Source organism: Brachionichthys hirsutus, chromosome 16 (assembly GCF_040956055.1).
Source record: "Brachionichthys hirsutus isolate HB-005 chromosome 16, CSIRO-AGI_Bhir_v1, whole genome shotgun sequence".
Lineage (NCBI taxonomy): Eukaryota > Metazoa > Chordata > Actinopteri > Lophiiformes > Brachionichthyidae > Brachionichthys > Brachionichthys hirsutus.
The window spans coordinates 677,058-702,057 of NC_090912.1; the positions used below are offsets into that span (position 1 = coordinate 677,058).

The window sequence follows — 25,000 nt, forward strand, 5'->3', positions numbered from 1 at the left end:
CCCGCCGCCTCGCCTCACCTCACCTGTGCTGCAGGTAACCACAACGCCGCGGCGAGTCCGGCCGGAGCCACGTCCCTGGAGGACCAGCAGTACATGGAGAAACTCAAGCAGCTGTCCAAGTACATCGAGCCCCTGCGCAGGATGATCAACAAGATAGACAAGAACGAAGGTCAGGCGGCACGGAGCGCCCGGCGCCTCCCGCTTGGGGATCGATCGAGCTGATTGGAGGAGGATCTGCTGGAGCTGACTCGACGGTTTCCTCTTTTGTCTTCCGTGAACAGACAGGAAAAAGGACCTGAGTAAAATGAAGAGTCTGCTGAACATCCTGACGGACCCGAACACCAGGTAACCCAGGCGACCTCCTGAGAGGACGCGCCCGACCCCGGCGGGACCCTGATCCGTCCCCTCTGACCTGCAGGTGTCCCCTGAAGACGCTGCAGAAGTGCGAGATCGCATTAGAGAAGCTGAAGAACGACATGGCCGTGGTGAGGACTCTCCTGTCGCTACGGCGACGTGACTTCCTGTTTCATATTGCCAGTTGCATCTTTATCGGCGGCGGCGGCGCTAACGGTCTGTCCTCCTCGTTGCAGCCGACGCCCCCTCCCCCCCCGGTAGCTACCAAACAGCAGTATTTGTGTCAGCCGCTGCTGGACGCCGTCATGGCCAACATCCGGTCCCCCGTCTTCAACCACTCTCTGTACAGAACATTCGCCCCCGCCATCACCGCCATCCACGGACCCCACATCACGTACGTCTGTCACGATCCCCTGAATCCCGGCATGGGGGGGGCGGGGGGGGTGGCCTTTTACCAACTCGCCTGTCTCCCCCTCAGGGGGCCCAACATCCCCATCAGGAAGAGGAAGCACGAGGAAGACGAGCGGCAGACCATCCCCAACATCCTGCAGGGGGAGGTGGCTCGGCTCGACGTCAAGTTCCTGGTCAACCTGGACCCGTCGTTCTGCAGCAACAACGGCGCCGTGCACCTGGTCTGCAAGCTGGGTGAGCCCCGAACCGGACCCGGACCCGGACCCGGACAGGTTCATGTCCCTGACAGGAAGACGCAGGCGACTCGCCGTTAGCATACGCAGCTAGAGCTAGCCATGGAGTGACATAGCTTAGCATCGGTCTCTCACCACTGATTTGAACTGAAATTCCTAGCCACATGCTAACATGCTAACTGATCTGCTGAGGCGCTCATCACAAACCAGCGGTACACGACTTGTGTACTAGTTGCAGTAGTATCTGTGTGTACTCTGGGGTCGAGCCGTGAATCAGCGCCACGTTTCTGTCCCCAGACGATAAGAACCTTCCCAGCGTTCCTCCCCTGCAGCTCAGCGTTCCGGCCGATTATCCCGACCAGAGCCCGTACTGGGCCGACGACGGCGACCAGTACGGTGAGGTCATCATTTCCTGCTTCGCCGATTGGACGATCAGAAGCTGACGAATATTTAAAGTCGTCTTCGGTTCTGGTCACATGACTTCCTGTTTGTGTGATCCAGCAGGCGACAACAGCTTCCTGCAGACGGTCCACAGAAACATGGCGTCCAAACTGCTGCAGCTGCCGGACAAACACTCCGTGACGGAGCTGCTGAACACGTGGGCCCAGAGCGTCCGCCAGGCCTGCCTGTCTGCCGCCTGAAGCCCCGCCCACCCGACCGCCGACCCCGTCATGTCACGTGAGTCGCCGGCGGCGGTGACGTCATGAACTGATCCCGGTGAATTTGGCCGATGGAGCCGCCAGTCGGGGGGGGGGGGGGGGGGCTGTTTGTGCAAACGGACGACGGCGCTTTATCCCGATCATCTCCGCTCCCTGAACGCAGCGGAGCGACGAGAAGCTGCTGCGAAACGTTTCTACGGCCCTTTTGATCGAAAATGTAATCAATATTCTTTTTGCTGTCGCTAATAAAAATGTTAAATCCACAAACCGTCGGAATTCATCAACAAATGTTTTATTTTCGTTAAACGATGGAGAGAAGGTTCCGGCGCGGCCCGTCCGGGTCAGAACCGGAGGGAGAAGGCTCTGTAGGAGAGGTTGGTGAAGACGTCGATGTGGTCGCTGCTGCCCCCTGCTGCCAGCACCTGGAAACACACAAACACCTTCACCTGTCCTGAGGTCATCGATGGGGGGGGGGGGGGCAGCGCGGTGCGTTCAAAGACCCACCCTGTGCTCCGTGCTGTTGGCGTTGAGCTGCAGCGTGTTGAGGCCCCGCGGCGTGCACGGGATCTGAGCCTTGACCTCGCCGCCCAGCAGGCAGTGAGACACGAACGGGCCGTCCCCCACCGCCAGGATCTGTTGGGGAGGACGTCAACGCACGGGAGGGACGCGCGACGGGGGACGCCCGATGGGGGACACTCACCATGTCCTGGTGGAAGACGGCTTGTCTCTGGCAGCCCTCCAGACGGAAGACGGAGGTCGGGGACAGAGAGCGGAGGTGCCACAGGGACAGCGACGGACCGCCCCCACACAGCTGGACAGGGGACACAGCGATCAGCGATCAATACTCCGAGCGACGGCGCCGACCGGGGGCCTGCGTACCATCCAATCGGAGTCGTTCGTCACACAGCTGATCCACTTCCCGTACTGCGGCCGAGCACAGCTCTGAAACGACACACCCCCCCCCCCGCCGATAAGCTCCTCCCACAGGCGAATAAACAACGTGGCGGCGGCGTCTCCTCACCTCGTACTTGTGGACCTCGATGCAGTGGACGCTCTGACCCGTCCTGCTGTCTGCGGGGGAAACGCCTCCGTCAGCATCACAAAGTAAACGCCGCCAACATGGCCGCCGTCACTCACCCCAGATCCTCACGGCGCCGTCCTCCCCCCCCGACAGGATCTCCCCCTCCCTCTCTCTCACACTCACACAGTGAATGTAGTCGGTGTGACCCTGCAGGACGGACTGGAAGCGAGACGCGGTCAGGAAAGGACTGAAAGGACATGAGCGTCCAGCCCGGGGGGCGGGACGTCCTGCCTGAAAGGACACGAGCGTCCAGCCCGGGGGGCGGGACGTCCAGCCTGAATGGACATGAGCGTCCAGCCCGGGGGCGGGACGTCCTGCCTGAAAGGACACGAGCGTCCAGCCCGGGGGGCGGGACGTCCAGCCTGAATGGACATGAGCGTCCAGCCCGGTGGGCGGGACGTCCTGCCTGAAAGGACACGAGCGTCCAGCCCGGGGGGCGGGACGTCCTGCCTGAAAGGACACGAGCGTCCAGCCCGGTGGGCGGGACGTCCTGAAAGGACATGAGCGTCCAGCCCGGTGGGCGGGACGTCCTGAAAGGACACGAGCGTCCAGCCCGGGGGGCGGGACGTCCTGAAAGGACACGAGCGTCCAGCCCGACGCACCTTGAAGTCGCCGTGCTCCAGGTCCAGGATGTGGATGTTGTTGTCCCCTCCCCCGACCACCAGGCTGTTGTCCTGGAACAGAGGACACGGATCAGCTGACTCGTCTCGAAGCCGCTCCGGGATCCGGCGGGTCTCACTCTGGGGTTGATGATCATGGCGTTGATCTCCGGGATCTCCAGACTGGACCTGAGGACGGGGACAGACGTCAGACACGGGACACGCGGACAAGCGGCCGACGGTGGACCGTCCCTCACTTGTAGTCGGGTCTTTTTGTCCACAACGGTTTCACATTCTGAGGAAACAAAAGTCAAATATGGGCCGGAGTGACGACGGGACGTTCCACGTGTCCTCGAGCGGATCGAAGGTCACCTTCTTGACGAGTTCGGTCCAGCTCCAGGCGCTGACCTCGCCGTTCCCGGCACTCAGGAGATGACAGTCGGTGGACAGGAGGGCGAAGACGGGACCCTCGTGAGCTGAAAGGAAGTCCAAACGTGACCTCGCTCCAAAGTAGCCGCGAGCTAGCATTAGCGTTTATAAACTAGCTTGTAGGTAGAAATCAATGAAGCGTAGCGGCTAACGTTAGCATGCTAATGTAGCTTCCTCTGAATGCATTTATGACCCAGTTTACATCTTAAAATGGGCGTGTGTGAAGTGACATCATCATGAAGTGAAGGTGCGAGGCGATGGATCTGATTGGTCGTTGACGCACCTGCGAAGGTGAGAACAGGCTTGTGACTCGGCCCACTGGCCTCCGGACTCAGAGCTGCAGACAGGCTGGAGCACACGGATCATCAGTAACAGCGATTGATCGACCGATCGATTGATCACCGGTACCTCAGGCGCCGCGTCGCCGTCTCACCTGAAGATGGCGATCTTCCCGTAGTTGTTTCCTGCCGCCAGAAATCGGCCACACGGGGAGAAGCTCTGGGAGAAGACGGACATGTGGAGGAGCTGCAGGGACGAGGACACGAGGAAAGGGGCGGGGTCAGGTTGGCTCATGGGCGCCTCTAGAGGAACGCCGTGACGTCGCAAGACGTGGAAAAGGCCAGCAAGTCCGTCACGGTGCCGCCACCTCGTGGTGAAATTAAATGATGCTGCGTGCAGGTTGGGATAAAACCCTCATATTAAGTTAGTAAAACTCATATAATCAATAGGATATTCAGTGTGAACGGTCTTAATAACTCAGAGATGAAACGTTCAAAGACGGTCCGTTTCTTTCAGATGCGATACGTTTGATACCGTGAAAATTACCCCGTTTGCTGAGAAGTTATCAAATTCTTATAAATATCTATAATAATAATACAACATCGATAAGAATATTTAACTAAATTCTAAATTAACTGGAAGGAATCTGTTGTGTGTACGGAGAAACGTATTAGATGCTAACGTCGGTTAGCTACATTTCAAATGAAACGACACAAAGGGAAGCAGCTCCGGATTGATTTTAGTGCAAGTTATTAAATTCGGATCAATAAATATGAAGCATTCTCACCTCGACGGGACCCATCCTCCTGCTGCTCCAAAACGCCACCGAAAAAGGCGCTACCACGACGCACAAAGCGCAAAAAGTGTAAAAAGCAACGCACCCATGCGGGCGAGGGAATATGACGTCGTGGGGATGCAAGGCATTCTGGGAAAGGTAGTGTGCAAATGTAATTTGCTGTTTATCACGTTGCACAAAGGAAATGAATATAATTCACACATGAATTTAATAACTAAATGCTAAAATAAAATAAAATAAACGGGTTATCTGGTTTTATCCGCCTTTTTTTGTTTGTTTCATCTTGAGTTTCATTGCGTGGTAAAGAATCCTTTAACAATATTCTGGATCCAGATGACGATCGAGATCACCATCAAAACCAAACGTGTCCCTTCTGGACCGTTTCCTTGCTCCGGAGAACATTTATCAGAATCTCCTCAGAACTGCTGGAGCGTTCAGAGACCGTCGGCGGACCGTGGAGGTCCGACCGAAATAAAACACCCGGCACCGCTTGGGCTGGGCTCCGTTCTGGGTTCATCCGCCCCGGTGAGGTGCACCTTCACCTGCACCTGGCCGGGGCGGGGCGGGGCGGAGCAGAACGCCCTCTGACCCGGGTCCTTTCTGGGGCATTGCTCGGTGCCTTTTGTAATGTTTTGTTTGACACGCCAACACGCTCATTCAGTGGCTTTTGGGGATTTGCTCGGAACAAACACGTTTTCAACGTGGACTCTGGACTCCGTCGTCACTTTGAAATTCAGACTGCGATCGTGTCTGAACGCGGCATGACAGCCCGCGGGACACCGGCGAGCCTCGGTTCGGTTCGGTTCGGTTCATCTCCCACCGGAACCAACCGCAAATGAAACTCACAAGCCACGGAGAGAGACGTGAAAGCTTCAAACCGGGCCGCTGGACGCTCTGCGCGTGATGACGCGTCTAAGCGTGCGCTCCGCTTACCGCGCGCGCGGCACCGCGCGGCGAGCAGCGGCAGCGGCAGCGGCAGGAAGTATGTTGTCAAAGCGGCGGTAAGGGGGGGGGAGGCCAGAACCCAGAACCCGAAGTAGGTGGTCGAGAGGAGGAGAAATAAACATGACTAATCCGTGAAAGCTGCACGTTTCGCATCTCCGCGGCGCGCATCGCTCTTCCTGCGGGCGCAGAGGCCACTTGAGGGGGTAAGTGTTGCGCGGAAGGCGGCTCAAAAACGAGCCTTTCCCCGGAGAGGGGGCCGCGCTGCTGGTCGAGAGCTTTGTGTAGCTCCGGGCTAGCCGCGGGTAGCTACGCTAGCGGGACGGCTAACCGCAGCGACCCCCCCCCCCCGCTTCCAGCCTCGGTGAAGACCGTGTGAATGCACCTTTACCGGCGCCCCCCCCCCCCTCCTGTCCGTTTAGCGTTCGGTGTTTTCAACTCTTTCTCTCGTCGCGGGGGGGTTGCTAGCTAGCTAGCTAGCTAGTTGGGAGGTAATGTTAGCTCCGCCGCGCATCTCGAGTGTCTCTCAACGACGAATCAACCGAATACGCGATTCTATCGGCCCCTAAGATCAAAGGACGCTTCCGCGGTGCTGCGGGTGTTGATTCCGACAACCAGAAGCGTCGCTGCCGCTGAATTAAAGCCGGAATATGAGCGTGTTGGCGGGGCTAAAAGGCTAGCTCGTTAGCTCGCTGAAAATGGCTTGCTGCTTGAAAGCCATTTTCCGATGGAGACGGGGTCCCGGTGGAAGTGGGCTGATGGCCGAGGGGTTCTGCCGCTCTGCCGGAAACACTCGGCCGGGCTCGGTTTTCTCCGGTGAAGCCGCTCCCGGGGTGGCCGGGCTCGGTTGGGCACTTTGGGGGGTAAATGTCGGTGCTTTTGTCCGGATGGATGCGCCGCTGGGGCTGAACCCGACCGGGAGGAGACGGGCCAAGGTCAGGGAGGGCCCCCCCCGGGAGGGCCCCCCCCGCCGTGGCGGTGGCTGTTCCTGGGTAGCATGTGGCGATAATTAGGCGAGTTAGCCGATAACAGGTTTGAATTACGCGTTTCGGCAGCTATCAAAACAACACGGAGGACCGGGAGGGGGGGGCGAGGGGGGGGGATTTCAGTTCCACCGCTTTTCTTTTAAATAAAGTTTGAATGAAGCTTTTTGGAGCTCGAGCTCGGTTTGTTTACATGATCAGAGGCGCTCTGATTGGCTGCCGGCCGGATTCTAATGTTTGTGAATGAAATGCTTCGTTTGTGAAACCTGTGCCGGATCAGTTGAACCGTTTACACCAAAGCAAAACCGGCGTGAGAGCCTCCCCCACCCCGGAGAGCCTCCCCCACCCCGGAGAGCCTCCCCCACCCCGGAGAGGCTCTTCAGTTGTTCCGGGTCTTGCCGTCCTGAAGTTGTTTCAGGAGCACTTGGGGAGATTCCGGGAGACATCTTGTCCCGCATCGGTTCTTGACCGATTCTGCCGACGGTGGGAACGGTTCCGGGTTGTCGACGTTTTGGGGCCGATGTCTTTGGGGACGTCTCGTGGCTCTGCATGCAGACCCGATCACGTCCCCGTCACTCACGTCTGGGTCTGAGCCACGGCGGCTCCGACTGGCCCCCATTTTTTTTTTTTCTGTCTAAAATGTCACTGAATCAGCAGAAGCGAATGGAAATTGACCTGCAGCCGGTCGAACGTCTCCGTTCGTCTTCGGCGTCCGCGGGAACTCCGTTTATTGATTGTGATCAATGCTATTATTGACCAAACAAATATTGCATTATGTAAATATAAATAAATATCTTGTCTCAGTTCATCAACATAAAGACAATCTTGTGCTGTAAATATATTGATCGTGATCAGCTGATGGTCAATGCAGTGTCATCTCCACGCTCGTACACTAGGTGGCGGTATCGGCCCCGTAACGTTCGCTGACACAGGTTCTAAGCTAATTTAAACCGTGAAGATGCGACCTGTCGGTTAGCGTGTTGGCAGGGCTAAAAGTTTATTTTATTTTATTTTAGCACGCTGTCGGTTAGCGCCTGCTAAACCGTGTGCTGCTTTTTTTGTCTCGCTGTGAAATGTCCTCGGACATGTTCGTTGGGAATCGATGACCTGTACAGTTCTCAGAGAATCGTTCCAGGTCCAGGTTTGGCTCGTAGCGGTGTAAGTACCCCCGTCGTGGACGCTGGTACAGGCGAGGTCACAGCTTTGTCTTTATAATATCAATAAAGGCGTGTCCTCTTCTGTCAGGTGTGGACATTGCAGAAGCGGTAAGCCGTGGAATGTCGGTGAATTTAAACGTCTGGATGTTGAGCGTCTGAAGATTGAAGCAGCGTTTCCGCTTCGGGCCGTTTGGACCCCAAAAGCCATCAGCGCTGAATGAGTCCGAGACGAGCGAAATCAGTGGGGGGTCCAGCCTTGGATCCTGTCGAGTCCTCTGTAGAGTCCGTCGAGCCGGTCACCCAGCAGTGTTCCAGACTTGTCTGGCGATCAACCCAAGTTCAGATGAACTTTTTGAATTTGGGGTGGAGCTCTTAAAGTAACCCCGTCTTTTCTTCTTCTTATCTTTGCAGTGATACCTCATTGGCTGGTGTGACCCCCCCCCCCCCCCCCCCCCGCAGGCCCACCACCTCCCAGGGTGGGCCCTGATTGGCTTGACCTGCACTGATGAGTCTAAGGAGGCAAGTGGCTACCAATGCCACCATCAACTGAAGAGCTAAGCCCCGCCCCTAACACTGTTCATGTCTTTGCTGTGAACTGTGATTCCCTCCGACTGAATTGCTTTAGAGTACTATGGCAATGCATGATATGAGTCGTGCCAAGGGTTTCCCCTGTAAAGAGTGTGATATGGTTTGCCCGAGTACTCCAAGTCTTCTAGAACATATGAAAGCGCATTATCAGCAAGAAGAAACCGGACGTTTTGAGTGTGAACAGTGTGGCCGAATTTACAAGCACGCTGCTAGCCTTGCTAATCACAAAAAATCTCACGAAGTTGGTTCCTTCCAGTGCCCGGTTTGTACGCGGACCCTACCCAACGCCGTAGCTTTGAAGAACCACCTACGTATACATACGTTGTCCCCCAGTAGTGCACATACGGAAGAAGAGAGCGAAGAAGTAACAGAAGAAGCCGGCCACGACGAGAGGGACTACGGCCTCGCCCAAGACCTCTCCGACGGGTTCGGGCGCTCCCATCTGAACAATAGCGGCATTGGACACGGCGTCCTCCAAAGCCACAACGCAGACGACCACAGAAAAAAAGGTTCCCCGGAATCTGACGACGCTTGGGACAGACCGTTCAAGTGTGATCAGTGCGACAGGAACTACCGGCACCACGGTAGCCTGGTGAACCACAAGAAGTGTCACCAGCAAGGAACGTTCAAGTGCTCCGTGTGTTTTAAGCAATTTAGCAACCTGGCTGCCCTAAACAGTCACGAGAGAACTCACTCGAAGTTCAAGACCCCCGGGGCGTCCATGGTGAGCAGCAGCAGCAGCCTCCATGACTCGGAGCGCAGGAGTGGCACCCAGTCGTCCCAGAGTGAAGACGCGGCGTCCTGTTTCTGCCACCTGTGTCAGATCGCGCTGCCAAATAAGGTGGACTTCCAGGAGCACATCCTGCTGCACAACACAGCCGCACCCTCACTGGGACTGCCACGCAGTTTCCCCGGCATCATGGCACACAATCTGAGTGCAGTCAGATCCCCTGCTTACACCCCTGCCCTAGGGGACCCTTTGCCTTTACCACCCCTGCCCGGTGAGAAGAGAGGTCCTTATGATCCCATAATGGGTCCGCCAGTCAACAATCCCATCTATACATGTGCGTACTGTGGTGCAGGACATCCAGATCTCGAGACCCTGAAAGTCCACTACCTGACTCATGACCCCCATCCTGCCGCTCACAGCCAGGACAACTCCATCCTCAGCTCTGACACCCTCAGCTCTGGATCCCAGGGCTCCGTGTCATCTCCCTCTGGTGGCCGCGTGCCCCAGGCCAACTCCCCGGATGACAGAGAACGACGCTTCAAGTGTGGTGAATGTGGCAAAAGCTACCGCCATGCGGGCAGCCTTGTCAACCATAAACGCTGCCACCAGACGGGCCACTATCAGTGCACTATCTGCTGTAAGCAGTACCCTCACCTGGCAGCGCTACACAGCCACCTACGAAGCCACAAGGGCCGTTCCTCCAACCAGCCTCTTGGTAACGACAGCAATGACTGGCTGTCTCCAGAGCCGCTAACTCTAGACTCGCAACAGAGCTATGTGCAAGAAGGCAGTGGCGCCACCACTCCAATATCACTGCCAGGGAATCTCGGTGATGCTGCCCACTTTGTGCCAGACGGTGGCCACAGTAGTGGGTTGGACTCTCTTGAGTTTCACGATCGCTTTGATGGCGGCTCGCTCTCCCAGGGTAACGGCGCTCATCGTCAAGCCGACAGACACGTGTGCGCAGACTGCGGCGAGATGTACGGAGACATATCTGGCATCAAGTCGCACTTGTGTGCCCGCCGTGGCCAGCAGCAAAGCAACATGTCCAACGGCTTCATGGGGAACATGAACTACCACGGCTCTGGTGGGACGGCGCTGTCTGCCGGGAGCTCCAGCGGCCTCAAAGACGGTGGCAGCCAACGGCAGTACTCCCAGAGTGGGGGCAAGAGGATTGGGGGCAATGACAAAGATGACGACGATGATGGAGAAGTGTATCAGTGCTCAGTGTGTGGCAACCACTACGCCAGTCTCAGAGCACTCCGGAGCCACCTCCGGAGCCATGCCAACAACCCGACGGGGCCCGGCCCCTCAAACCTGGAGCAGGACTGGAGGACCATCTGCACCACCTGCTGCCAGACCTTCTCTAGGAAGCAGGACCTCCTGAATCACCAGTTAGTCCACGGACCCCAAAGGTCAGATGGTCAGCAGCAGGGCATCGGCGGAACCTCGGCTAACGACAACAACAAGATGGATGGGCGCAACCATATTTGTGTTGACTGTGGCATGTTTTTTGCGGACCGTCACCACCTGATCACGCACCTGTGCCCCGGTAAAAATCGGGCCAACGCCATGAGCAAGCAGGGCCTAAATGGCGCTAAAGTGATGTCTGGAGGAGATGGCAGTGGGGTTCCTGGTGGAAGCCGTGATGTGGGTGGCAACGGACGCAGGTCTATGGTCGACCAAAGCGACAAGCCCCACAAGTGTGACCAATGCGGCCGAGGCTACAGACACCCGTGCTCCCTCCTGAACCACAAGAAGTCCCACAAGACGGGCGTTTTCCGCTGCTTGGTGTGCCAGAAACGCTACTACAATCTGCTGGCTCTCAAGAATCACCAAAGGACCCACTTTGACCTCAAGAGGTAAGTCCTGATTTTGCAGTAACAAGTTTAAAACACTTTAAAACATATTTAGTGAGTTGGGGGGGAAATGGTAGCAATAATCTTAGCAATAATGTTGGATTGTCTTTTGCATTTCTCTGGCTCTGAAAATGAGTACATTTGATCTAGTCAGAGGGTCTGGAGCTCCAAATACATTTCGTGTAGTTCTGGTCTTTTCAAATGTCCAACAGTCAACACTTTCACAGCAGAGGACGCGTGTCGCCCGGTCTCCTCTTGAAATACGTCCCGACTCCCTTGTCCAACTAAGTTGAAAAGAAAGATTGGAATCTGATTTACTCGCCATGCTAACGCCGCTGCTAAGCTAGCCGACTGATAGTGGTTGAAGCTTCTTAATTTAATATATATGCTCAGACTCCACTGTGTTGTCTTCATCTTTGCCATTCCTGTTGCAGGCACAAGTGTGAAGAATGTGGCAAGGCTTTCAAGATCCAAAAGCAGCTGATCAACCACCTCCGTCTCCACGAAGAGCACCGGGCCAAAGGTCTCGTTCGAACGGGCCCCAATGGTTCCAGATTCCAACAGCCTGGTCCGTCCCAGATGCAGTCGATGAGAGCGGAGCCTTCCAAAGGCCAGATGATAGGCATGAAGTATAGCCACCAAGGGTTCAAGAAGCCCTACTCGTCAGCTGGAACTTCAAGACCTCAGAAGTTCGACCCAGCTGAGAGTGGACGAAGACCCTTTTCCTGCGAAGAATGTGGAAAGACTTACCGACACGCAGGCAGCCTAGCCAATCACAAGAACCTTCACAAAATCGGGGAGTACCACTGCAATGTTTGCAACTCCACGTACCCCAACAGGCTGGCGATGAAGAACCACCTCCGCCTCCACTTTGCCCAGAAGAAGCACAACTGCCAAGAGTGTGGCAAGGGCTTCCGGACCCAGAGGCAGCTGGCGACCCACACTACGGCGGGCCTGTGCAAGGGTCCGCAGGGCCCCGGGGCACAAATGGATTTTGAGTGTGATGGTTGCTGTGAGGGCTTTGCTACTGCTGATGAGCTAGCAGCACACGACTGTCCAGCTCAGCACCTGCCTTCTTCGTCCTCCACCAACAGCTCCGCCAACAACATCGTCGTGGAGAGAAGCTCCGTGGACCTGGACTCCGACGAGAGGCCCTACGCCTGCGACCTGTGCAGCTGTGCCTACAAACACGCCAGCTCCCTGCTGAACCACAAGCACACCCACAAGACGGGCAACTTCCGCTGCAACTTCTGCGACAAGCCCTACACAAACTACATGGCGCTGCGCAACCACATGCGCATCCACACGCAGCGGAAGAAGCACATCTGCCACACGTGTGGGAAAGCCTTCCGTCTGGCCCGGTTCCTGCGCAACCACCAGAAAGTCCACGAGGAGGGTGCTACCCCGTTTGGCTGCCCCACCTGTGGGAAGAGTTTCCAGGGCAGATCCGGTCTGGCCAGGCACCGCTGCGGGGACAACCAGGTAGGCATGGAGGTCAGGAGGAAGGCCGCGGCACCCACGGGAGAGGGAGAAGAGTGTCGGTACACGTGAGTCCTCGTCAGTTGTTTTGTGAATCTTCGAAGTTGCAAAACAAATTAGTGAAGATAAATTTAGGTCTCTACATGTCTATTACAGGTATATGATCTCCAATCCGGCTTCCTTGGGACCATACGCGTGCCGGAATTCGGATTTTTCCGAAGTTTGGACAAATTGAATTAGTGGAGAGACCAGATAAGTCAACCCTGTTTGCTTTCCGTTAGCATATGTTACACACTTGAGTATTTAGGCTGCCTTCAATCAAACATGTTGTTTTAGATGTTTTATTTTCATGTTTTGCAACACAGATTCTTATATAACGAGTATTTTGTGTGTAAAAGTCAAAGTGTTGATGTTGTCTTCTTGCTCCTATGATTTTTGATTTGAGTCCTTGTTTTAGTCGTCGTGTTTTCGGTTTATCGGACGCCTGGAGGGAAGCGTAGGAAGCGTTTGGCGCTGGCTGCGCTGCACGCGTGCCTTAACGGGGACACGGTCCTTCAGAAGCCGCACGGCTGAAGTTCTGTAGGCGTGTCGGCGTCTCTCATCATTGCGTTCAGAATTTCACTCAAAAGAATAGCTTTGAAAGGTGATTTCGGAGGCTTGTGTTCATTTGTGCAGTGCAGGGAGCAGCAGATACCCCCCCCCCCTTATGTCCCGTCTAGACGCCTAACTTTACATGGTACACCACTTTGTAGTAAATGAGTTAAGCCGGATTTCAGATCATATACCTGTATTTGCAACGTCTTAGATTAAAATATTTCAAATATTTTATAGAAAAAGTGGTAACCATTAAGATAAACTAGTTAGAAGCGCAAACGCAAAGACCGTCTTCTGTGACCGGTGTCCCTTCCTGTCCGTCTCCCGTCCCTCCGTCCCCTCCGTCATTCTTCTTTGTTTTCTTCTGCACAGATGTGACCAGTGTGGCCGTTCGTACCGCCACGCCAGCTCCCTCCTGAACCACAAGAACACGCACACCGTCGGCATCTACCACTGCGCCGTGTGCCTCAAGACCTACTCCAACCTGCTGGCCCTGAAGAACCACCGCCGAATCCACTCCGAGACGCGGCGCCACCGTTGCCACGACTGCGGAAAGGCCTTCCGCGTCTCCTCCCAGCTCTACAACCACAGACGCGTCCACCAGAAGCAGCGGGAGCTGACCTGCCGCGCCTGCCAGCGGGCCTTCCCGACGCACGCCAGCTTCGGGCTCCACATGGAAATCACCCACGGCCAGACGCCACAGCCCCGGCCCGGGGGCTCCCAGGAACCGGGCTGGGGGTCCGGCCTGGACCTCACTTTAATGCAAGAGCAGGGACTCAGTCCCAGCACCGTTACCAAAGGTAACCGCGGGGGGGGCGGCGGCGAGGTGGTCAAGCCTCACGCCTGTGAACAGTGCGGCCGGTCTTACCGGCACGCCAGCTCCCTGCTCAACCACAAGAACAGCCACAAGACCGGGACCTACTTCTGCAGCTCCTGCCAGAAGGAGTTCCCCAACCTGATGTCCCTCAAGAACCACCGGCGGATCCACACCGAGCCCAAACGCTACCGCTGCCCCGACTGCGGGAAGTCTTTCCGCGTGTCCACGCAGCTCGTCTGCCACCGGCGCATCCACACCAAGGAGAAGCCCTTTTCCTGCCAGCAGTGCGACAAGCGCTTCTCCTCCAAGTCCAACCTGAGGCACCACACCAAGGTGCACTGGAGCGGCTCGGCGGCGCCCCCTGCGCTCGCCATGGGCGCGCCCAACTTCCTGGGTATGCCTGGTGGCCCCTTCATATAAACGAAGGGATCGGGAGGGGTGGGGGGGGGAGGCTCTTCTGGAGGCGCCATAGCGTATCGTCACCGTCCTCTTCATCATTTTCCATGTGTGGCTGTAGTGTGTGTGTGAAGAACTGATAAACGCACACACACCTACACGCACACACCTACACACACGCGCACACACACACACCTCTACACGCACGCACACACACACACCTCTACACGCACGCACACACACCTCTGTCCTGAGGCTTCTTCAAGGACGTTTCCGTGAGGTCCTGCTTGTAGAACTGACCACAGCCTGTAGACAGACGCGACGTAGCTAACGGACTGCACTACATGGCGCCCTGTGACCCCGCCCCCCTGCATGGCGCTCCGACGGGACTGGTTCCAGCTCGTTGGGACGGACGCGGCGGCCGAGGGAGCTGCTGGGACCGTCCACACGCGTGTTGACGCTTGTCTTTCGGTGACGAGCCTCGTGTCCGTTTCAGTCCCTGCAGCTTCCGCCCTCATCCCGGTCCCGGCGGCGTTCGTGGGTTGTTTTCGTCGTCATGGAATCCGCTCTTGTGGCCTTTTGTCAATTTTTTAAAACCACAAATCTATGAACTTGTTTTCATTTAAAGTGGACGTGCTGGAAAAGACGGTTTAAAGTTGGGACACGGATCCTTCTGGGAGCCTGTCGGACCGAAGCGGTGGGGCGTCCGGCGGGGGGTCTGGTGTGTGTGTGTGCGTGCGTGTGTGTGTGTGCGTGCATCTCGCAGCATCAAGATGAGCTTCATTGTTCATTTCAGTTCACACAGTCACATTCAGCAGGAGTGGGCGGGGCTACGGCATGAACAGGAAGCGTGAGCTGTCGGCTGCTGTTTTAACCGTATTCTTGTAGCGATGCGTTTATTTATACGACTATTATTATTATTAACACTTGTAATGGACAGCGCTCGTCTTTAGGATGTGAGTTTAGAGCTGTGTTGATGTCTGTAAAACAAAATAAGGAAAAAAGAACTGCCTGCCTACCCATAATCCCCCTCTTCTCTGGAGACGACGGACTCTTGGCTCCGCTGGGACGGGACGGGACCGGATGGGACGTGACGGGACGGGTTGTCCTCCAGCCTCCTCGTTTGACCGAAGCCACCGTCCTTACTTCCTGTCCCATAAACTCAAAAAGGGACGATCGGCCGTCTCTGATTCGGAGCGCTCGCTTTCTGGTTTTTTACTTTTATTGTAACCTCTTATATTTATTGGTGTCATTTTCTGTCGGGGGGGGGGGGGGGGGGACTCCGTGTGCGTGTGAAACAGTCCGTCGGAGCGCTGGTGCTAGTTTGAACCCGTCGAAGCCGTGCAGTGATTGTCAAAGTGCAGTAGGAGTCCGTGTGATCTAGAACGCAGAGTAATAAAGTAATAACCGCGTAAACCTTCCCGCCGCATTTCAAGTAGATCTTAGAACGGAAACGACGAATGGTTTTGAACACCTGTAACCCCTTTGTTTTCAATCCTAACCTTTGTTTCCATGCATATATGTAATACTGAATATACACTTTTATAAACTATGTTTTGATAATTCATTTCTTAACAGAGAAACTTGTCCATATACTATAACCCATACTGCTGAGTACTGAAAATAAATAGCTGAATATCAAATCCAGTGGAACTCGGTGTTTTCAATCCCTTCAGCAGCGTGAATGTGACTTTAAATATGTAATACCAATAAAACTTCAGTTTGGAATTCTTTTTTTAATTTTGTGATTTTAGATTTTCTTTTGTAAACTAATGTTTCTATTTAAATTTGTCTGAAATACTTTTAGAATTTCTAAACTAGTAACAAGTATATTAAGAAAAAAATCGAATGTACTACTTCATTTATTACGTATTTACTTTTGCGTCGATCTAAATGACATTTGCCCTTGTATATTTTTTATTATTACGAAATTCTTTGTGATTTGAGGATTTGTTTTCCTGCTAATTTTCCTGAATTTTTGAGAGAATTTGTGAATTTGTCGGGTTTTTTCGTGCTGCTTTCATTCCTCAGATTTCACCTCCGCTGAGGAACGACTTCCAGTTTCTTCTGTCTAGTGACGTCGCGTAACCTCTATTCACGTTTTATTTTTTTTTCTGGTCGAACTTTGTGATTCTAATGAATATTTTGTTCATGTAGAAATCGTTTATTCTTTTAACAACACCTGATGCTGAGTGGATGATCAATCCTCCAATCAGCTTCCTCCTCTGCTTTGATTGGTCCATGTCACTTGAGACCCGGAACAGGAAACTAGACCCAATATTTAGACTATTATAAAATACGACTTTCAATCTGACGTCGATGCTTGAATTGTTTGTACGGTTCCTGTCTCCTCCTCTTCCTCCTCTTCGTGTTTCAGGAGTGCGAACGTTGAAATGGCCCCGGCGAAGCGTCTGGTTTGTATTTTGTCTGACTGTTCCTGTGGATTATGGGATGCTTCGTGGTCTCTCAGGTTCCCCTCGGTGCTCTTCGCTGGCTCTAAACGCTCTGGCCTTTGTCCCCTCTCAGGTCGGGGTCCGGTGGGTTCGACCGGCGGCTCCAGGAGCTTCGCCTGTGAGCAGTGTGGCCGGTCTTACCGGCACGCCAGCTCCCTGCTCAACCACAAGAACAGCCACGAGACCGGGACCTACTTCTGCAGCTCCTGCCAGAAGGAGTTCCCCAACCTGCTGTCCCTCAGGAACCACCGGCGGATCCACACCGAGCCCAAACGCCACCGGTGTCCCGACTGCGGGAAGTCTTTCCGGGTTTCCACGGCGTTTGAGTGTCGCCGCCGAGTCCACACCAAGGAGAAGCCGTTCCCGTGCCAGCAGTGTGAGAAGCACTTCGTCTCCCGGTCCAATCTGAGGCACCACATGAAGGTGCACTGGAGGTCTCCACCACCGGGAGGCTCCAGAGGGACTTCGTCCACCTTCTTCACCGTCCACCCGAGACCTTTCAGCTAAGCGTCCGAGCCGGTTCTGAACCCTCAACCCCCAACAGGAAGTCCTTCGCGTCTGTCGTTGTCTTCATGCTTCCTGATGAACCTAAAACTTCATGGAAGCTCGACCGGTTCTTGCCCGTGAGGTTTTTGCGGCGCCGCCTTCGACACTCGGATAAACGCTGAACCGAGTTCCTTCCACTGTCTTTAATGTTAGCTTAGCATTTTCGCCAGCCGCTTTCTCCATGTGAAATTCTTCAGCCGCATGCTTCTTAGTATGCTAAAAGAGTTTTGCATTTCAAGTCTTAGTTTGGTTTAGAAATGTTACATTTATTTGCTTTTAAAAGGTATTTGATTTCAACAAAAGTTTGTTTTGTTTAAATCGTCCGTCTGGAGGACAAACGGATGAAAAGAACGGAGGCGTGACTGCAGAGGGACGAAAACCATAAAGGATTGACAGGATGCGAGACGGAACGTCCCGAAGGTCAGGGAAGGTCAGAAGGTCAGAACGCTGAAGTTGTTTCTTAGACTTTTAAACGTGAATTAACAGGAGCTTCGAAGGCGTCGGGGGGGCGTGGCCTCGTTTCACCTGCGTCTTCACGTCACATTGACGATGCAAACATCGTAAATTTTACGTCCTAGAATCTCATCTTACAGAAATCAATTCAAAAGAATCGTATCCATTTTCTTGCAGAGGAGACGATTGCAATAATCTACAAGAAAATGGATGAACTTTTAGCGTTATGTATCACCGTGGTTCTCATTGGTATGAGATGAGAAACATCGTCATGACAGCTGACTTCAATTTCTCATTATTGTACAGCAAGTATGTGAAACGTTCACAATGTAATTCTGCTCAATCGGAGATCCTTTTTCCTATATGATAATGTCAAAATGATGATCTTATTGATCACAACTGTAGTTTAGTTCCTCATTGCCGTGAGATCTTAACTGGAACTTAGGCGGCTAAAAGGTTACGGCACGTCTGAGGCGTAGAGTTACTTTAAAAAGTCGTGTGATGGTTGCGTGTCGTCTTTTACAAACTGGTTAATGTTGTTTCTCATCTGCTTTATCTCATTCATGATAATGAAGGGCCTCAAAACGTAGTTTGTCCTTTGCTTTATCTTCACTTTTCAATCTCATACCGGTAATTATGAGATTTGTGTCTAATTCAATGTCATAATCAGCTTCATTTTGTAGAATTGATTCATTTATATATTTTTCATAATTGTGATATTCTATAATAATCGGTTGAGAAAAGAAGTCAAATTGTTAAAAAATTAACAATTTAATTATTAGTTCATAAAAAAAGTCATGTCCCCTAAATTTCCTTTGGGATCAATCAAAATATTGATCTGTCTTTGTCAATATTGCGACTTTTAAAATACAGTATTTTCTTGTTTATCATAAATATAATTAGAAAAATTACCAAATACTGTATGATTGTTTTTTGTTCAATATGAGAATGAGAAAACTTGCGGTTTTGAGAGCCAATGTCATGGCCAAATTCTTTTTAAAATTTAGCTGCATGTATTTTTGAGATCTTTGAGAAATTTACTCATGAATCTTGTTCTGTGAAATGTTTTCAACATTGAACTGAGTAACAAAAACACAATTTCACATGAATTTTGTCAGAACTGAAACATAAAATTTGACAAAAATTTTCTGTAATTAGTTTGTGAATTTGTGCTCTTGCTCAGTAGGAAAAGTGACGTGTGGAAACGTAGCGGTAGATTCTGGTGCGTTTTGGATCACGTGTCGTCATGTATCTGTACCTTAACCTGTACGAGCTTTTCTATACCAAATAGATGACCTTAAGTTCTACTCGTAATAAACTCCTATAAACAAACTTATTTAAATGTCTCGGTTCTACTGTTTTTAAGACTTTTTTTTAACCAGCAACGAGTATGTGTGTTAATAAAGACAGGAAGCCGTAAAGACGGGGTCAGTCGACACGAGTACACTGAACGGTCCTTTCCTTTATTCGTTTTTTATCATTTCAGTATGTCTGTCAGGGTTTGTTTTTTTTCAGTTTTTATTTTAAATTAAAATTTTGACACACTTATAAAAGACAGCATCTGCATAGAGTTGTCATCTTAAAGATCCATGAAGGGGGGGGCGGGGGGCAAGAGAGAAAGAAGGGGTTTGGGGGGGGGGGGGGGGGCAGAGGCAAATGGGTAAAGTAGAGGGGGGAGGGTTACCGGCACGTCACATGAACTAAACAGAACAGCCAACAGCAGTACGAGAGAGGGGGGAGGATGGGAGAGACAGGGGCAGAGCAGAGGGGGGAGGGGAGGGGGGGGGGGGGGGACAGATCGCTTTTACATTACGCTACGCACACGTACACACACACAAAATAAACGGGACACAAGTTGCATTTCCGGTCAAAGTTGCGTGTGAAGCGTGCCGACCCCGTCCTTTTCGTTTCTCACCGTTTAAATATTTTCTGCCCCCCCCCCCCCCTTTTTGGCTCTGATGGGCTTTCCAGAGGGTCTCTAAAGTTGCGTTTGATTCCCGCTGGAGGTCCGAGCTCTCCGGTCCGGCCTCGCCGCCTCTGCGTGATAAAGAAAGCCCTCGTTTCTCTTTATATTGCGCGCTTGGCCACCAAAGGCCCGGCGGCTCCGGTCCGGTCCGCTGCCGTCGGAGGCGTCAAGCTTCTCCGCTCAAACCTCAGCTACTTGTCGTTGTCTGACTGTTTGTCGCTAAAACTCCAGATGGCCTTTTGACCTTTGAGCGCCGCGAAGCATTTTTAAAAATCAAAGCCGATGCCTTCTCCCGGAACCGGTTGACGACTAAATGATGGAAGACTGCGTCACATTGGGAACGCGAGAACAGCATTAGCAAAGCTAGTAATTTTGCGCCGTCATGTTCATGCTAGCCTAAATATGCTTCTGGGAATCACGTCTTTCTGTGGTTCCGTTCAGTTTGTGGATTGTCGACTGTTAGAAATCTCTTTTCTCTCTCAATGTGGGACAATATTCAGATTTAATCTTGGAGCTGCTAATGCTAACAAACTGTTAGCATTAGCATTCAGGATGTGTCTATGAACTGGGTGCAGGCCTGGAAAGCCCTGGAGGTGGAGTTCATTTTCCTAATATGGAAGGAAGCACTTTAATCAGAGGGGCCAGTGGGTGGAGCCTCTGGAACCGGGGTGATGAACGGAGGCGTGGTTGTTGCTGTCTTTATTTTGACTTCTGTCTCAATGAATTAAGACGGAAACGGCGACACCTGAGCGACCGAGAAGGTTCAGCAGTGCATCGTGGGCGTGTCCCGCTCTGAAACGGGCAGGCTGGTGTCAACGCAGCGTCTGAGGCGAGCACGGCGGACGGGGACGCCGGAGGCTACGTCTTTCTTTCGCTCTGTCATCGTCTCTCAGCCGTGCGGAATGAAATAAGTGTCGGAGGCGTGGTGGGGCGGGTCGAGGGCGTGGTGGGGCGGGTCAAATGCGTGGTGGGGCGGGTCGAGGGCGTGGTGGGGCGGGTCGAAGGCGAGGACCGGAGGCATGGTGGGGCGGGTCGGAGGCGTGGTGGGGCGGGTTGAAGGCGTGGACGAAGGCGTTAAAGAAAGGACAGAGGTCGGGCTGCTTGACAACTTTGACAGGAATAGATATCTCAGTAGATTTATACATAGACATGCAAGTCGTTTTTTCTCTCTTTGAAGTTATTTACAATAATTACATAACACAAAGAATCCAGTTTCAGTTTGACAAAATTGCGAGCATTCAATATTACTATTATTATTTATGATAACGTAACTCCTTTAAATCATTGCTATTATGGAATTGTGGTCGCCTCCCTCTGAAAGCTTTGATGTTTGAGCGCTTCGTTCGTTCTCCTTCTGAGCTTTTACTGCATTTTGTTATTTACGGTAATAATAATAACAACAATGATAATAACAAGTGTCTTTCGTATTTACTATCGACCACGTGGTCTGTCTTCTTGCCCCCCCCCCCCCCCGAATCATCCCGCCCCCCTCCCACGAGGGCAAAAACACTGGTACAAACCAAAATACTTTGTTATGATGAAGGTTATGTGGGCGGAGCTTCCACACAGACCATCAAAGAAGAAGCGACGAACGAAACGCGGAGTCATCCGGAGCGGGGCGCTGAATGCGTTTTGGTTTCTGAGACTTCCAGGAAGACAAAAATCATCACAGAGGAGTTTAACCTTTGACCTTCCAATTATATCAACAGACGCCAGCTGAGAAGCGAATTAGCAGAAATAATACTTATTGTACTCGCACACGGGATGTGTATCAACACGCCACAGGCTAGGCTAATGCTAAGTCGATCTCTGGGGTCCTGGTGTATAGAAATGCGTATAATTGGCCTGATCCGTTATCTTCGTTAGCATCTGCAGAGCTAATCATGGGCTGGCTAGCTAGCTAAACCTGCAGGGAAGAATTGATCCTGTGGCGTGAAAAAATAAAATGACTTTGACGAACTGGATGAGAAAGCGCCACCATTTCCGCCGCGTACATGCTAATTCTTTCATACAGGTGGAATAGGAAAGGGGTGTGGTGGCGACATCTTTGTCGCGGTGTGAGACAGCTTTCGGTTAACTTTGTTGGCTTTATTGGGGGACAGACCAGCACGCAGCGATGGCTGGCGGCGGGCAGGGGGCGCTGTGGGGTTTAAGTTAGGGTTGTTTTCTTATTGCAGCGTACACTTGTCTCGCATTGTGCTCTTTGATACCAGCGGCGAACATTTTGAGAACACGTGAGGGGAGGGAGGGCAAAATAATTATGCTTTGGCTTGAATTCTACTAAATATAATAACAGTGATCGTGGCGTTCCATAAATATGTCTCATCTCTCGCCCTCTCCCATCCCTCGCAATTTTCAAGTCGTTAAAAAAAAAAAAGGAGAATAACTAAAGCGGCCGCAACCCGATCAAGAGAAACTCGCGCTGCTCCAACACGAAAGCTCACATTCACGCATTTATTCACCAAATCTTGATTTAGTGACGAGGAAGGGACGCATGCTGGACACACACACAAGGCAACCGCCGGCCGGCCACAGCGTTTCAAACGGTCATCAACGTCCGCGGTGGTGATTCCACGACGGAGACGCAACACAACTGCAGCCGCAGAGGCAAACAAACGAAGGTCCGCGGTTAGAGCCGGCGCGTGACCTAGCAGGAGGGTCGGAGGGTAGCGTACTTTCACAGGATAAACATCTCCACCTCGAAAGTCCAAATACGTATAAAAAAAACCTCACCAAATATTTGCATTTAACGGCCACGTCTTTAAATAAAGGAAAGACAGATAATTAAGCAGGGACGAGTAAAGTAGCTAGCTAACGTGCTAACTAAAGACCGGTCAGATGAGCGGTAAAGTGCACAACATGGAGGACAGCTTGGGGGGGGGGGGTACAAAAAACACCACCATGCAAACTCCACAACGCTTTTGCATGCCTTTTTATTTCTATTATCATTATCATTATTACACACAACGGGATGGGCGGGGTCTGCCGGCAGAAGGAAGGGGCCGACTAACCCGATCCTCAACATCGTCTTTTTGTACGACTAAAACACAAACCGGTCAAAGGAAGGCCGAAGGACAAGGGAGCGAATACCCGGACAAAGGAGCTAACCCTCGCCGCGTTTAAGGAACGCCTTCGCGTTCGTCCGTGTTTCCTTTCCCAACAGGTGCTGCCGGACAGGAACAGGAACTTTACAGGAAACACACGCGACCGAGCTGGCTGGTGAACCTCACATCGCTGATTTACACCCACCGCCTGACCGCTGCAAGACTACCGCGACGACCGTGACGTCACCGTGACAACCACTGGGAATGTGGGACCGAATCAGAGTATCGTGTGGCAGGTAGGTGGCGAACGTGCCGGAGGAGGCAGGTCAGTTTAGTGAATGAGGCGGAGCTCGATCAGAGCACAAAGACGTCTGGGAAATGTAGTTGAACCAAGCTAATACCAACATCCACTGACAACACGATTGCAGAAGACAACGCTAAATGACGCTAAAGCAGCTCACGGTCCGTTTGGACTAACATCTGTTGGGGTTCGGCTAAGCTTTGGCCAACAAGCTTTTGGTTTCGGGAAGAAGAATAAAAACGACCACCTCCACTTGTCTTAAAACCTGAGGCTAGAAGTCCTCGCCCTTTATTTTGTCTAGTGACTACACAGTATTGCGACAGCTAATGATGCTAACAGAAAATTAATGTTTGAAGTCCAGAAGCAACTCTTCAACTCTACAGCCGCAAAACTACAGGCATAAAACACTTAAACGAACCGACTTTATTGCTTTGACACCAAGAATGGACTGAAGCGGAGTTGATGCTAATATTCATGGTTGCTCGTGATTGTGCGAGCGAAGGCCTCAACAGAGGAAGAGGAAACTCTGAATCACAGAGCCTTTACGCAAACTTTACACAACCTCAAGCTACGATGCTGAGTTCAACACACTCGTGGGTTTTTTTACAGTAACAAAAACATGCAAGTCCAACATTTAGGGTCTAAATGCAGAGTGCGTTGATGTTAGCACTCGAGAGTTTTCAATTTCTATTGCAACTTTGGGTAAAAAAAGCAGTCAAGCAATAGTCAATCTGTGTAGCCATAACGCTAATGCTAATGCAGTCTGATTTGGAGTACGTAACTTTTTTTTAAATGGTAAGTAAGCAAGTAAACATGGCTAGTAAGGTACATCGTCTATCTCCAAGGTCAAGGAACATTAACATTTCCAAGTTTAACATCCATTCTTTCCCCAAATACTGGTCTGGACACGCGGAAAATGTGCTTCTCATTAAAACGAGCAGAAACCTCCAATAAGCAGCTCCGACACAACCTAGGCCTAAGACAAGCTAGCGCTAGCATGATGTGTAACAAAGGCAAGTTAAAGGCTTATATGTCAGGGGGGGGGGGGTAAATGTTCATGCGTGTGCTATGCTGTAAATGTGTGTGTCACATGTTCCACCTACCGACCAATAGGAGGAGACTCTCCTGTTTAATAGCACCTGTGCGAATCAGACGTTCGAACGGTGTGAGCTAAATAAGACGATCCTCAAAGAAATTCGGGAGGGAGGCGGGGAGGAAACGGCGTCGGGCCGTGAAAGGATGACAGGCCGACACACTAAAACAGCAGTAACCACGGCAACAACGAAGCAACAGACGCTCCCGAATAAATGAAAGAAAGCAACAGTAGTACCACAACACCCGGCGAACCAGGGCACAGCAGCGTCTTCTGATTATCCGGCTGGTTTGTTCATTTTATTTTGAAATTACTTGTTTTCCTTCTTTACTTTTGAATGTGTTCTCTCGTTGTGACTGTTTAGAAACGACACCCGGCCTTGACGACCGTATTTCTACAATACAATGGAAGGGCAGAAACGTGAACCCTCAATGTTCATTGGCTAGAGATGGAGGAGGCGGGACAAGCCGTCTAATCTAAACTGCATAGACCGTCCGTCTCCTTCAGAACCTCCTCCTGCCCCCCCCCCCCCCCCCCCCCCCGGTTGGATAGGTGCCACAAGGAGGAGAGAGTGTTGTCATAGAAACCTGCCACCTTGAAATGACACCCCTCCCACTAATGATGCTTTTCCAACCGGCGTGCGTAGAAATACTTCGGCGTGTCACGCTCTTTTCTCGTTGTTTTTGGAAGTGGCGTTTGGCAGGCGGGACTTCACCCGTCTAAGTGACTCGATAGGCTGACTGGGGCGAGTGACAGGA

The 25,000-nt window shown here is 52.3% G+C and overlaps 3 protein-coding genes across 3 annotated transcripts in view; 2 read left to right on the plus strand and 1 right to left on the minus strand.

Annotated features, from left to right (window-relative positions):
• Window positions 1-1,915, plus strand: part of med15 (mediator complex subunit 15) — a 5,737-nt gene extending 3,822 nt beyond the window's left edge. Inside the window, exons 12-18 of the mRNA XM_068749530.1 lie at window positions 35-169; window positions 282-345; window positions 419-485; window positions 591-748; window positions 833-999; window positions 1,296-1,394; window positions 1,500-1,915. Of these exons, the coding sequence (XP_068605631.1) occupies window positions 35-169; window positions 282-345; window positions 419-485; window positions 591-748; window positions 833-999; window positions 1,296-1,394; window positions 1,500-1,639 (830 nt within the window). The 3' untranslated portion in view covers window positions 1,640-1,915. The remainder of the gene's footprint in view (window positions 1-34; window positions 170-281; window positions 346-418; window positions 486-590; window positions 749-832; window positions 1,000-1,295; window positions 1,395-1,499) is intronic.
• Window positions 1,916-1,933: 18 nt separating this feature from the next.
• On the minus strand, window positions 1,934-4,939 carry thoc6 (THO complex 6). The gene is made up of 13 exons (XM_068749531.1): window positions 4,833-4,939; window positions 4,200-4,291; window positions 4,050-4,114; window positions 3,710-3,813; window positions 3,595-3,632; window positions 3,478-3,526; window positions 3,341-3,412; window positions 2,795-2,897; window positions 2,679-2,728; window positions 2,537-2,599; window positions 2,358-2,468; window positions 2,162-2,290; window positions 1,934-2,079 (listed from the first exon to the last, which is right to left on the minus strand). The coding sequence occupies exons 1-13, from the start codon at window positions 4,845-4,847 to the stop codon at window positions 1,999-2,001; spliced, it is 972 nt and encodes a 323-aa protein (XP_068605632.1). The 5' UTR covers window positions 4,848-4,939; the 3' UTR covers window positions 1,934-1,998.
• Window positions 4,940-5,852: 913 nt separating this feature from the next.
• si:dkey-89b17.4 (zinc finger protein 91) lies at window positions 5,853-17,346 on the plus strand. Its single transcript, XM_068750148.1, has 5 exons — window positions 5,853-5,989; window positions 8,335-11,103; window positions 11,535-12,647; window positions 13,546-14,384; window positions 16,913-17,346. The coding sequence occupies exons 2-5, from the start codon at window positions 8,555-8,557 to the stop codon at window positions 17,344-17,346; spliced, it is 4,935 nt and encodes a 1,644-aa protein (XP_068606249.1). The 5' UTR covers window positions 5,853-5,989; window positions 8,335-8,554.
• The last annotated feature ends 7,654 nt before the right edge of the window (window positions 17,347-25,000 follow it).